The 12,260-nt window shown below is 43.5% G+C and overlaps 1 protein-coding gene across 1 annotated transcript; it reads right to left on the bottom strand.

Moving 5' to 3' along the window:
• Positions 1-2,581: 2,581 nt before the first annotated feature.
• LOC123997393 (PDZK1-interacting protein 1-like) lies at positions 2,582-11,356 on the bottom strand. Its single transcript, XM_046301570.1, has 4 exons — positions 11,166-11,356; positions 7,548-7,662; positions 3,087-3,173; positions 2,582-2,929 (listed from the first exon to the last, which is right to left on the bottom strand). Exons 1-4 carry the CDS (start codon positions 11,230-11,232, stop codon positions 2,857-2,859), a joined length of 342 nt encoding a protein of 113 aa, XP_046157526.1. The 5' UTR covers positions 11,233-11,356; the 3' UTR covers positions 2,582-2,856.
• Between the last annotated feature and the right edge of the window lie 904 nt (positions 11,357-12,260).

The following is a 12,260-nucleotide window of genomic DNA, read 5'->3' on the forward strand; positions in this document are numbered from 1 at the left end:
CCTGATAGGGAGACACTGGATAGCTGTTAGAGATGTCAGCTTCATTTGCTGCTAATGTGCGAATGGTCTCGGCAGGGAACGGGGCTGCGACACACTAGACTGGAACAGGTCATTTAGACACACACATACTGTATATACACACCCACACACAGTAGGCTAGTGAGTCACTGTCAGGTCGACGCACATCTTCTCATTCCTCATTGCCCGCACACGATTTAAACTCGTAGTGTCATACTCTTACGCAAAGGTAGTACATTCAACAGTCTAGTCCCCTCAAACACAACTCTGGACCTCGAAGCTAGTTCCACTGTGTTTTCTTGCATTGTTGCCCTCTAATCAGGGGTCTGATTTAGACCTGGGAGCTGGGTGAAATGTAATGATCAGGTAGAACAGAAAAGCAGCAGGCTCCAGACCTCGTAGGCTCAGAGTTGAATAACCCTGCTCTAGTCTATAAGTGTGGTCAACGAAATGAATCGATTGCGTTTATGCTGAAATAACTGGTAACCTGCCGTGTACTTCTATAACACTTCATAGCATGACACAGCACCCTCTGGAGCCATTCGAACGCAGTTATCAAGGCCATCAACTGCTGTCTGGTTAATCACTCTGCAGTATGTTGTGTAGTCCTGCTAAGAGCTGTAAGCTTTTGTGCGTGTCACGAAGGAGTTTTGCCTTGTGTATGCAGATGTGAGACCGGTTATTAGTACACAGTGTTGCCAAATTATCTGAACCCCCCCCCCTTTGAATCCGAGACCGTTTAGCAAAGCAAGGAAAAATATATACACTTATGCGTTTGTTAGCATTGTTGCGGCAGACACGTTGCTATTAGCGATACAATATAATGTAGGCAAATCTCAGGACTTAAATCGGGCATTGTATCTGTTGCGGGGCCTGCTTGCTTTCCCCTCGTGTGGGTTTGTATGGAGGTTAGCCGAATCTTTACCTCCCTTTGTCGCTGACCCTGTAGTATCCCCGTAAGCCTATTTAAGGTCCTATGAAATGGTGTCAAACTACGTCCATGTCTTACCAATCTGCGCCAAGATATTTGTGCTCTACTCCCATGGTCATTGTCATGCCAAACAGTACTGGAACCAGGCTTTGTCTTAACTGAGCAATGGGAGAAGGATCATTCTGATTGATGCTTTGAGTTGGACGATCCACCTCCCAGCCAATCCGGATCATTTGAACTTTGTTGGACTGGACACGTGCATTTCAATGAAGTGCCATTACTCTCTGTTTTACCTGCCTTTGTCATTGTTTTTATTTGTGTCATGCGGATGGTACTGCATGCATGTTACCGTAAGCCTATTCTTTTGTTCAGACATGTACCAATCTATACCAACGTTTTTTTATCATTTGGGGCACTATCAGAAGCAATCGGTTTCTTGTTGCGAGCCGTTGTCGTCATCTATCAAGGGTGCATTCCTTAGGCATCAAATGAAAATGGACTGAAACAGGAAGGGACACCCTGAACTTAATAAATGCTCGTTTTGTTTTGCGTAGCAAGACAATTTGCCACGGTGTGCACTAATGAATACAAACCATGTGTGGCTGTAGCTCCACACTGTTCTGTCCAGCTGCGAGAGGAGCTCACCACGTCCGACAATTACAGGATATCCTTTCTCCCTCGGCTGGAGCCTGTCGTCTGTTTCCCATGTCGCTGCAACCCCTCCACGCTCACAGGAAGTGACAACAACTCCAAGACACTTTCAGCCCCCCCCCCACACACAGATGTATTCATTAGGTCCCAAACGGGAGAAAGCAGACTGAAAAAAGGAGGGACTACCTGAATTTGCCCAATACAAAAACACTTGTTTTCCATTGCAAACCATTTAGCAACGTTGTGCCATAATGAATATGACCCCGGTTAACACTAAGGAAAACACTGCATATTAACTCTCGCGCCGTGCCTGTCTCAGTAAAAGTGCAATCTGGTGTGCGTCCTAAATACTTGTTAGGGGTCCTAGGATTTAGGGGAGGTCGGCCTATTAAGGGGACTGACTCCTGCTCTGCCGTGAGTCGCTGATGTGCTAGAGTAGATTGTTATGTGTGTGTGTGTTCATCATACACCAGTCCTATTTCTGTGAGAGCCTATTTCTATAAGTCTTAATGCCAATCCCTTTAAAGAGATTCATTTTAAACTCACTGCTACCTATTTCTTTTCCTTTCTCATGCTGTGATCTCTCCATCTACTCTAGACGTTTAGATTTTGTCTGACTTTGTCCTATGCGTGTCAATCGGCTATAGGCTGTGTGTGTTTGTACACATGTTCGTGTTCGTCAGAAGTTGGACTAATGATGATTCCGTCACGCCCAATAGTTCCGTCTATATTGCCGTTGAACTCAGCCGTAGCGCCACAGACAACGTCTTTCTTCACGTCATTGATCGATGGAACGCATTTTCAAATCCAAAGAAACAATCCACCCTTCCTATATATCGATGTGTGACAAACTCTGCTGTAATGACGTGTGGCTACACAGTATATCTATAGAAAAATATATCGTCTATGATCACAAATGCAAGTCTCATCTTTTAAAATGTGTTTAGCCTACTGACTGTGGTCATACACTGATGCATTTCGTGAATTCTGACTAATTGTTTGATGATGTTTTATTAAATACAAGGGGAGCACAATCATTTCCACCATGTCCTACCTCTGATCTCGAAGTGAATTTATTCCCTTGTATCACCACGTCTCATTCATACACTGATAGCAAATATTTCAGTTGCTTCCATTGTTATGGGAATTTGCCATTTTATTTTTCAGGTCTATTAAGCGTTGAATCACACTTGAGGCCCGTGTGTGTGTCCACGACAAACCCATACACATTGGTGTCTTGTATGGGTTCTTATCGGTCACATGGCAGTGGCTTTGTCCTCCACACTTTCAAGGGCCATGTTCTCATATGCACCCTCGTCATCTCCGTTCCTGTGGGACACACACACACCTATTAGAACACAACCCCTGCTGTAATTGCACACACACCAACATTTATGTATCTTTAGGTCCCAAGTATCGTTTAGAAATGTAGACTACAAAACTACAGAAAATAAGTGTTTTAAGTGACATTGTTTGAGCATCTTACATGACTGTATCCAGACTGGTATTATAGTTGTCTCTGGTCTTGGCATAGCCAGTGGTCTCCACACACTCACATTCTTTGGTCTCCAGCCTTCATGCAATTGAGAATGGTAAACGTTAAAATGCTGCCTTACGTTCAGTTATAACATCTTGTCAATCTCATAGTTCGGTGCAGGTGGAAAACTAGAGTCTTACTAGAGAACTCAAAACCTTGCGTCCCAATACTCTAAATCTTTAGTGTGAATTACAGAGTATACCAAACATTAAGGACACCTGCTCTTTCCATGACATAGCTTTCACCTGGTCAGTCTATGGTCTCTCTTTTTTTTTGTCACTTCTCAAATCCACTTCAATCAGTGTAGATGAAGGGGAGGAGACAGGTTAAAGAAGTAAAGGAATGGGAAAGGATGACTTTAAACCCAACAGGGACAAAAATTAGGACATAGATAAACAAATGCAAAACCAACCGAGGGAGGAAGAGGAATGATTTCTGGAGGATAGTTCAGGCCTTGATAGGTAAACAAACATTCAGATAAACAAGCAAGCAAAATCGCACTTGGAAAGGAGGTGGTAGAATTCTGAACACTGAGTCTTAATTTAGGTGTAATGTATTTAATAGAAAAATGCATTTATCTATAGGTGCATTATTTCAATCGGTGTTTTCAGCAAGAGGCTCACGCACATCATTTTAGAGCAGAGTGAGTTGTTTAAAGAGGTCACCGTGACGGCGGATGCATTCTCTTGGCAGTGTTTCAGATACCTTCTCGTATCCTGAAAATGTTACAAGTGAGTCAGGAACAAATGTATTCAAAAATAAATTGCTAAGAGACTCCCCAGAGACTGAGGGCAGACTTCATCCTAAAAGTGAACATGGAAATGGAAGGAGACCTGTTCTACACGGATCATCCTAATGCTTGGCACACAGCTCTCCACAAGACCAACAATGAACTTAAAATGTCAGAAAACAGAAGAACGAGGCAACTGTACATTTGATTCCACACCCAAATTTAACATTAATATTCATAATAACGGCACTGTGATGGCTCAAGGTTCGGAGGCCAATCTGGATCAATTTGTACGCTACTTTGACCAAATAAAACCTCTTAAAACCTTCTCCACTGTCACTACCTACAACAGCCTCCTCTTCGTCTGTACCCTAGTAAGTTGTCCCCAGTATTCCTCTTCCTCCCTCGCCTGCAGCAGACACAGGCCTGAGCATGCCTCTCACACGGGACACCTGCAGTACCACAGCATCTTCTAGAGATCAGCCTGGTGCACCATCATAGGGAGGAGCTCAGCTTGGTGCGCCGGCGTAGGGAGGAGATCGGCCTGGTGCGTCGGCGTAGGGATGAGATCGGCCTGGTGCGCCGGCGTAGGGATGAGATCGGCCTGGTGCGCCGGCGTAGGGAGGAGATCGGCCTGGTGCGCCGGCGTAGGGAGGAGATCGGCCTGGTGCGCCGGCGTAGGGATGAGATCAGCCTGGTGCGCCGGCGTAGGGAGGAGATCAGCCTGGTGCGCCGGCGTAGGGAGGAGATCAGCCTGGTGCGCCGGCGTAGGGAGGAGATCAGCCTTGTGCGCCGGCGTAGGGGGGAGATCAGCCTGGTGCGCCGGCGTAGGGAGGAGATCAGCCTGGTGCGCCGGCGTAGGGAGGAGATCAGCCTGGTGCGCCGGCGTGGGGAGGAGATCAGCCTGGTGCGCCGGCGTAGGGAGGAGATCCAGGAGCTGCGGTGGGCAATGAATAATGTTGAGTACAACCAGGCTTGTCAGGATGGAAGTGCACAGACTTAGAGGAACTGTCCAGCACAGTCAACATCAGCCATGTACACGACCTGCAGAAGGAGCTACCTGAGCTGAGGCAGGAATTTCTCAGCCACCACCATCCACTCTACAACACAGCTCAACCAGACCAGTCCCGTCTCAGCACAGCTCAACCAGATCAGGCCCGTCTCAGCACAAATCAACAAGACCTGACCCATCCCAGCTCTACCAGACCAGGCCCAACTCAACTTAACCCAGCTCTACACACCACTGACTACTACCATAGGGTCTGGCAAAACACTGTTGAGGGTAGTGCATCACAATGATGCAGTCCACACCATGTATCATTCACATCAGCCCTCATGCTGAGAGTTTGAAGCTTTGCCAGCCACATTGCCCTCAACACCACTATCCTCAATTCCCCCCACAACCTCTATCCCATGCTAGTTTTGGTTGGGACACTCATGCCCCCCGTGGCAGCCCCAACCCTGCAACAGGAGCCACACCAAGGCCTCCTGTGCACACCCAGAATGGAGCATTGGCAGCCACTCCGATCCCCTGCAGCAGCTCCACTCCTTTGGCGGGAGCTTCATCCGGGTGGACTGAGCTCTGCCAGTACTGCTCTTCCAGTTCCCGTCTCAGCCCCTTGCATCCAGCGACTTGCGAGAGTTCTGTCAAATGCTCAGTCTGCTCTGCTCTCACGCGGTTGTCCAGGGACCTTGGCAAAATCTCAGCTCACTCAACATTAATCAAGCGAATGCTTTTCTCTCTGCCAGCTTCTAGCTGACTCAACGGTTAACTCATCAGCTTCTAGTGAGTCTTTGTTTTCATTTCAACAATTTACTATCTTTTAAGCGCTCAATACCTTAAGATTGATGTGTAAAAAAATACAAATCCACTAGAGCTGATATGCTTGATCCATTTTTGCTACAGCTCCATGCCCACCGATTGCTGAATTATTAACCCATATTTTTAACCAGACAGTTATTTCAGGTACTAGCCTCAAGGTTTGGAAGGCAGCCCATGTAAGAATCCTTGATTCATTCTCAGACAAGGTCTTATCTTTGGAATGTATTCTAAATGTACATCAGTCAAGTTTTAAACCAGGTCATAGCAAAATCTCTGCTGCATCCCTAGTTATAAATTATGTGGTTAACTGTATGGATAAAAGGCAACATTGTGCTTCGCTCTACATTGGCCTGTCAAAGGCTTTCGATACCATTGATAACTCACTGCTAATTCAGGCTTTTCTCAATTGATCTGGACCAGGCTGCATGTAACTGGTTTAAAAATGACTTGACCGATAGAACTCAATGTGTATCTACTGGTGGTGTTAGATCAGGTTTCCTGCATATTACAAAAGGTGTCCCGCAGGGGTCGATTCTGGGTCCTGTACTTTTTACTATTTACATTAACATTGACTTGTCTGTAAAATAAACTGTAACCTGCACTTGTATGCTGATGATACTGTTGTCTATTGCCCCCACGGTTGACCAGGCTCTATCTGAACTAGTCTGCCTTCATTGTATTACAGAAAAACTCTATTGACCTGAAATTAGTATTGATTGCATGTAAAACTAAGTATACGTTGTTCTCTAGAGCACGTCAAAATAAAATCTGTACTTTGGATGGTGTCCACATTGATTATGTCCCGGCTTGTACATTTTTGTGAATCTGGATATTGATGAGTTAGTTCATTTGTCAGTCGACGTTCTGCCACTTAATGAAAGCCGTTAACTGCAGTTTATCATAGCGCACTGCATTTTATTATGGGCAACTTTTTTAGTACTCATCATATGCATCACTGCATACTAGAAAGTTGGTGTGCCCTCTTCGATGTCACATAGGTGGATACAAAGCTATGTTTTCATATACAGTGGGGAGAACAAGTATTTGATACACTGCCGATTTTGCAGGTTTTGCAGGTTTTCCTACTTACAAAGCATGTAGAGGTCTGTAATTTTTTATCATAGGTACACTTCAACTGTGAGAGATGGAATCTAAAACAAAAATCCAGAAAATCACTGTGTGATTTTTTTTTTTTAAGTAATTCATTTGTATTTGTTCTGGTGAATTCAGAAGGCTGATTGAGGACCTTAATACAGGTTTATTTATTTTTTATTTGCTTTCTGCTTACATATTGTATTAATATTGATGTGTGTATTTTCTGTAATTTATGTAATCCAGGGCTCATCTATAAAAGAGAACTTGGTCTCTATGACTCCCTGATAAAATAAAGTTACAACAATTGGAGTCAACATGGGCCAGCATCCCACTGGACCGCTTTCAACACCTTGTTGAGTCCATGACCCGACGAATTTAGGCTGTTCTGAGGCTAAAAGGAGGGGGTGCAACTCAATTTTAGGAAGGCGATCATGATGTTTGGTATACTCTGTGTACTTAAACCATGTCTGGCTACAGTATGTTTAAAAATGTTGCCTGTCAAATCCTTGCTTCCGTCAAACTTGTTTCCTCGATTCCTTGCCTCGCTCCCAACGCTCATTTGAGGATGTCTGAGGGAGTAACCTTTAATCCTCTCCTCCGATGTGCTTTGAGAGGGAGGTGAGGAAATTGCACAAAGGACAGATGAAGCAAGTATTTTATGCCTATTAGTTTTCAGACTCAGCCTATGATAGTGTTGACTGTCCTACTACTGTAGCTGTATGGACTGGAGATGGTCAGGTGTCACAGCGATTTATAGGCTTACCTTGAGTCCTGACACCAGGCCTTGTTGACCAGAAACGCCACGAAGATGAGGAAGAGAAACACACCCACAGCTATGATGCCTGTCAGCCACTGGGGCAGTGTCCGATCCACCTTACCTTTTAAAGAGTCAGGCCATAGACGGGTTAGCTGACAACGTCACGAAAACGATACGCACGCATCAATGGGGCAGAAGTCCATGTGTTGTGATTCTGGATGGCCAGATAGCGATCAACAATCAGAAGAAGCTGCGGTGTGGGGAATCGTAGGTGGCTCGTTTCAGCGAGATTAATTTAGTTTTTGATACCAGTTCCTGTTTTGAGGTGTTTTGACTGATATCATGTCTATGCTAACATGGCAAAAATTTGCTCATAGTGCAACTGTATTTGTTTTCAATAAACATGGAGACAAAATATAGTTTACACGTTGATAAAGATCTAAGCCAAAACCGACTGTGTTGCCCCATATTTGCGCACGGATCGGGATTTGTTGTTAAACTTCTGACCTGCCTACACTTTACTTAAAGCATTTTTTTAAGTGCTTATATTCAATCTAGGCCAGGCCAGGTGCAATATGTCGATCACATGTCATTCTAATTCTCTGTAATGTAATTTTCATTCTCTTGAGTTATCATCCCAGTTGATGCGATTCGGACCGGTCTATTTCTTTCCCAAACATACACTGCATTCAGTTATTCAGACCCCTTCTTTTTTTCCACCATTTGATATGTTACAGACTTATTCTAAAATGGATTAAATAAATATAATTCTCATCAATCTACACTCAATTTTTAAAACTTATTTTGTACAATAACCCATAATGGAAAAAGCAAAAACAGTTTTTTTTGTGTTTTTTTTGCCAATATTAAAAATAAACATACATTGTTTACGTGAGTATTCAGACCCTTTACTATGAGACTTGAAGTTGAGCTCCGGTGCATCCTGTTTGCATTGATCATCCTTGATGTTTCTATAACTTGATTGGAGTCCACCTGTGGTAAATTCAATTAATTGAACATGTTTTGGAAAGGCACACAGCTGTCTTCTGTATAAGGTCCCACAGTTGACAGTGCATGCCAGAGCATATACCAAGCCACGAGGTCCAAGTAATTGTCGGTAGAGCTCCAAGACAGGATAGTGTCGAGGCATAGATCTGGGCAAGGGTACCAAAATAGAAAACGTTTGGAACCACCAGGTCTCTTCCTAGAGCTGGCCGACTGGCCAAACTGAGCAATCTGGACAGAATGGCCTTGGTGTTAAGTGACTGTCCCACTGGATGTCATAAGGTGCTTGCACCAATTTGTAAGTCGCTCTGGATAAGAGCGTCTGCTAAATGACTTAAATGTAAATGTAAATGTAAGGAGGTGACCAAGAACCCAATGGTCACTCTGACAGAGCTCCAGAGTTCCCCTGTGGAGATGGGAGAACCTTCCAGAAGCACAACCATCACTGCAGCACTCCACCAATCAAGCCTTTATGGTAGAGTGGCCAGACAGATGCCTCTCCTCAGTAAAAGGCACATGGCAGCCTGCTTGGAGTTTGCCAAAAGGCACCTAAAGGACTCTCAGACCTTGAGAAACAAGATTCTTTGGTCTGATTGAACTCTTTGGCTAGAATGCTAAGCATCACGTCTGGAGGAAACCTGGCACCATCTCTACGTTGAAACATGGTGGTTGCAGCATTTTGCTGTGGGGATGTTTTTCAGCTGCAGGGACTGGGAGACTAGTTTGGATAAAGGGAAAGATGAACAGAGCAAAGTACAGAAAGATCCCTGATGAAAACCTCCTCGGGACCTCCGTCTGGGGCGAAGGTTCACCTTCCAACAGGACAATGACCCTAAGCACACAACCAAGGCAACACATGAGTGGCTTCAGGACAAATCTCTGAACGTCCTTGAGAAGCCCAGCCAGAGCCCGGAGTTTAACCCGATCGAGCATCTCTGGAGAGACCTGAAAAAAAGATGTGCAGCGATGCTCCCCATCCAACCTGACAGAGCTTGAGAGGATCTGCAGAGAAGAATGGGAGAAACTCCAGAAATGTAGTTGTGCCATGCTTGTAGCATCATACCCAAGAAGAGTCTGTAATCGCTGCCAAAGGTGCTTCAACAAAGTACTGAGTAAAGGGTCTGAATACTTACGCAGTTTGTTTAATAAATGTGCAATGTCTAAAAACCTTTTTTTACTTTGTCATAATGTGTGTAGATGAGGATTTTTTAAAATCCATTTTTGAATAAGTCTAACGTAACAAAATTTAGAAAAGTTCAAGGGGTCTGAATACTTTCCGAATGCACTGTAGACGTGTCTAATTGTTTCAGATTACGTACGATCCAGACCGGCCTTGATTTGACCCAAATTTAGATGTCTATAATTGGTTCAGATTTGTTCAAGACTGCGCCAAATCGGAACCAATCACATAGACATCTATGTTTCACGAGTTTGAACAGCACATCGGTGTACAGTACATAGTAAAGAAAAATAGTTTGCAACAAGCTTTGTCTCACATCAGAATTACAAGTTCATCCATGTTTCTCAATCGTCACATTTTGAAGTGTTTTTAAGGTTAGGCATTAACTCTGAAATCTTAAGGTTAGACATTAACTCTGAATGTTTAAGGTAAGGGTCAAGGTTTAGGATAGGCTTAAAACAACAATCTTAAAAGCAACTTTCTATCGCTGGATTCAAACATGTGACCTTTGGCACCAGATGCAAATGCCCATCCCCATGAACAACACCCTTGCAAAAACCCAAACCAACTTGAAGGTAACAGTGCCCTTTGTTGCCCCTAGTGGCCGGTATCCACGTAATTTCCCGACGTCATCCGACATGGATGGACGTCGAATACTGACTTGTATCACGGGTGACATGGCTGCAAATGTGTACTTGTTTGGAAGGCAGAGCGCATTAGAATAAAACCCAGCATGTTTAGTAAGTGTTTGTTTTTACATTTACATGTTGGTCATTCAGCAGGCGCTCAGAGCGACTTAGTCAGTGGATTCATCTAAGGTAGATAAACAACTACATATCGAAGTCATCGCAAGAAGAATAAATACTGTAACCGTTACTATGAATGCTAATGTTGTTGAAGTGGTCTGTTTGTTCTGTGTGCTGGACAACTTTGAACATCATCGCTGCCAGGTTTTCAAAAAGCTAACGTAAGTGCATGTGACAGACGGGAGAAATAATAAATATTATATGTTGCAATCTTAAACCGGCTCCTCTTTCCTGTATTAATAGGCTTGGAAAAATCTTATTGTAATTGTAACGCTTACTTCTTTGGGAATGTGGAGTTGAAATTTGGCCATCGAATTAATGATTGAAATATATGCATTTCCAACATCTGGAAATTACGTATTTTCAATGTCCGGAAATGATGTATTTTCACATTTTATTCAGTATTTAAACTGCACCATTTTGCTTACTGGGAATTGACAAGAGGGAACGAGTACATAGTAAACCGATACAAGACTGAAAAAAAAGCCCACTGTTAGGGAATGAAATGACTTCCTATCCTTCCCATCCTATTATCAACAGTGAATTGGACCAGCATGCAGAGTCACATACAGGCAGCTATTTTCTTTATAGGGTACTATTAACTTCAAAATAACCATGAGTTTGAGTTCTTACCTATTTGAGCTGTGACGACTCCCAGAGTTAGCATCAACCAAAGAATTCCTGTTGTCGCTCTACCCATTGTTGAGTCTCACTGAAAATCCCCAAATTAAGTTTTAGGATCACAAAATAGGCTTGCGAGCAGCTCTTCAAAATGTATGTGTGTTCTCAAAGGTTTAGGATTGTTTTTGGAATGTAGAGCACACACATCCTGGTTCTGTCGTCAGTGAATGATTTACCCAAACTTGCTTAAACAAAACATCTGGTCATTCAATAATAATGGCGATAACTTCTTTTATTTGATCGTTTTGGGAAGATATTGACATTTGTTGGCCATCCATTAACTTATTCAGTAGACATATCAAATGGTGAAAAGAGAATAATCCTGTACCCTTGATACAGTTGATTTTCCACTATAGTGACCAGGAAATACAACAGCTGTGTGGTGAAAACGCATGGAAACCTAGAGAATATACAGTAATCTCTGAAGGACTTTGGTTTGGTGAGTGAGTGTTCAATCAGTCTCGTGACCAAACGTCTAATATGTCACTGGACGTCTGGTTTAAAAAGTAATCTATTGAGCTCTGTTTTGCCTACTACGGAGTTAACGTTTGACAGTGTTCCAAGATAAACGTGTAATAGCCTAAATTGAGGCTTAACTATTCATTCTAACATTATTTACATCTGTATATAAGGATACTTTCTAAGTATAAAACTATATTCAAAAGGCTAAGGAGATCTTGACAAATGCTGAACCGACATTATGCAAAAAGTGACCATTCGGAAGAATGGTGCTTTGTATTTTCAGTATTCAGCAGCTACAATAGCTGGCGTGGGTCAAGTTAGTGCGGTGGGCTTCGCATACTGTAGGTGCATGTTGTTATTTTAGGCATGAGAGAGAATGGGAGAAAGTGGAAATGAAAGATGGTTGATTAGTAGAGCAGAGAGGGAGAGGTGTTGGAAGGACAGGGGACACACCCCCTCTGGACTCCAGGGACACATGATGAGCATCTCTTTGTGTGTGTGTGTTTGTGTCCGTCCATCCGTTAGTCTATCTGTCTGTCTCTCTGTCCGCCTGTCTATACAGTGCATCAACAGCAGGCTTTGTCC

Source organism: Oncorhynchus gorbuscha, linkage group LG15 (assembly GCF_021184085.1).
Source record: "Oncorhynchus gorbuscha isolate QuinsamMale2020 ecotype Even-year linkage group LG15, OgorEven_v1.0, whole genome shotgun sequence".
Classification (NCBI taxonomy): domain Eukaryota; kingdom Metazoa; phylum Chordata; class Actinopteri; order Salmoniformes; family Salmonidae; genus Oncorhynchus; species Oncorhynchus gorbuscha.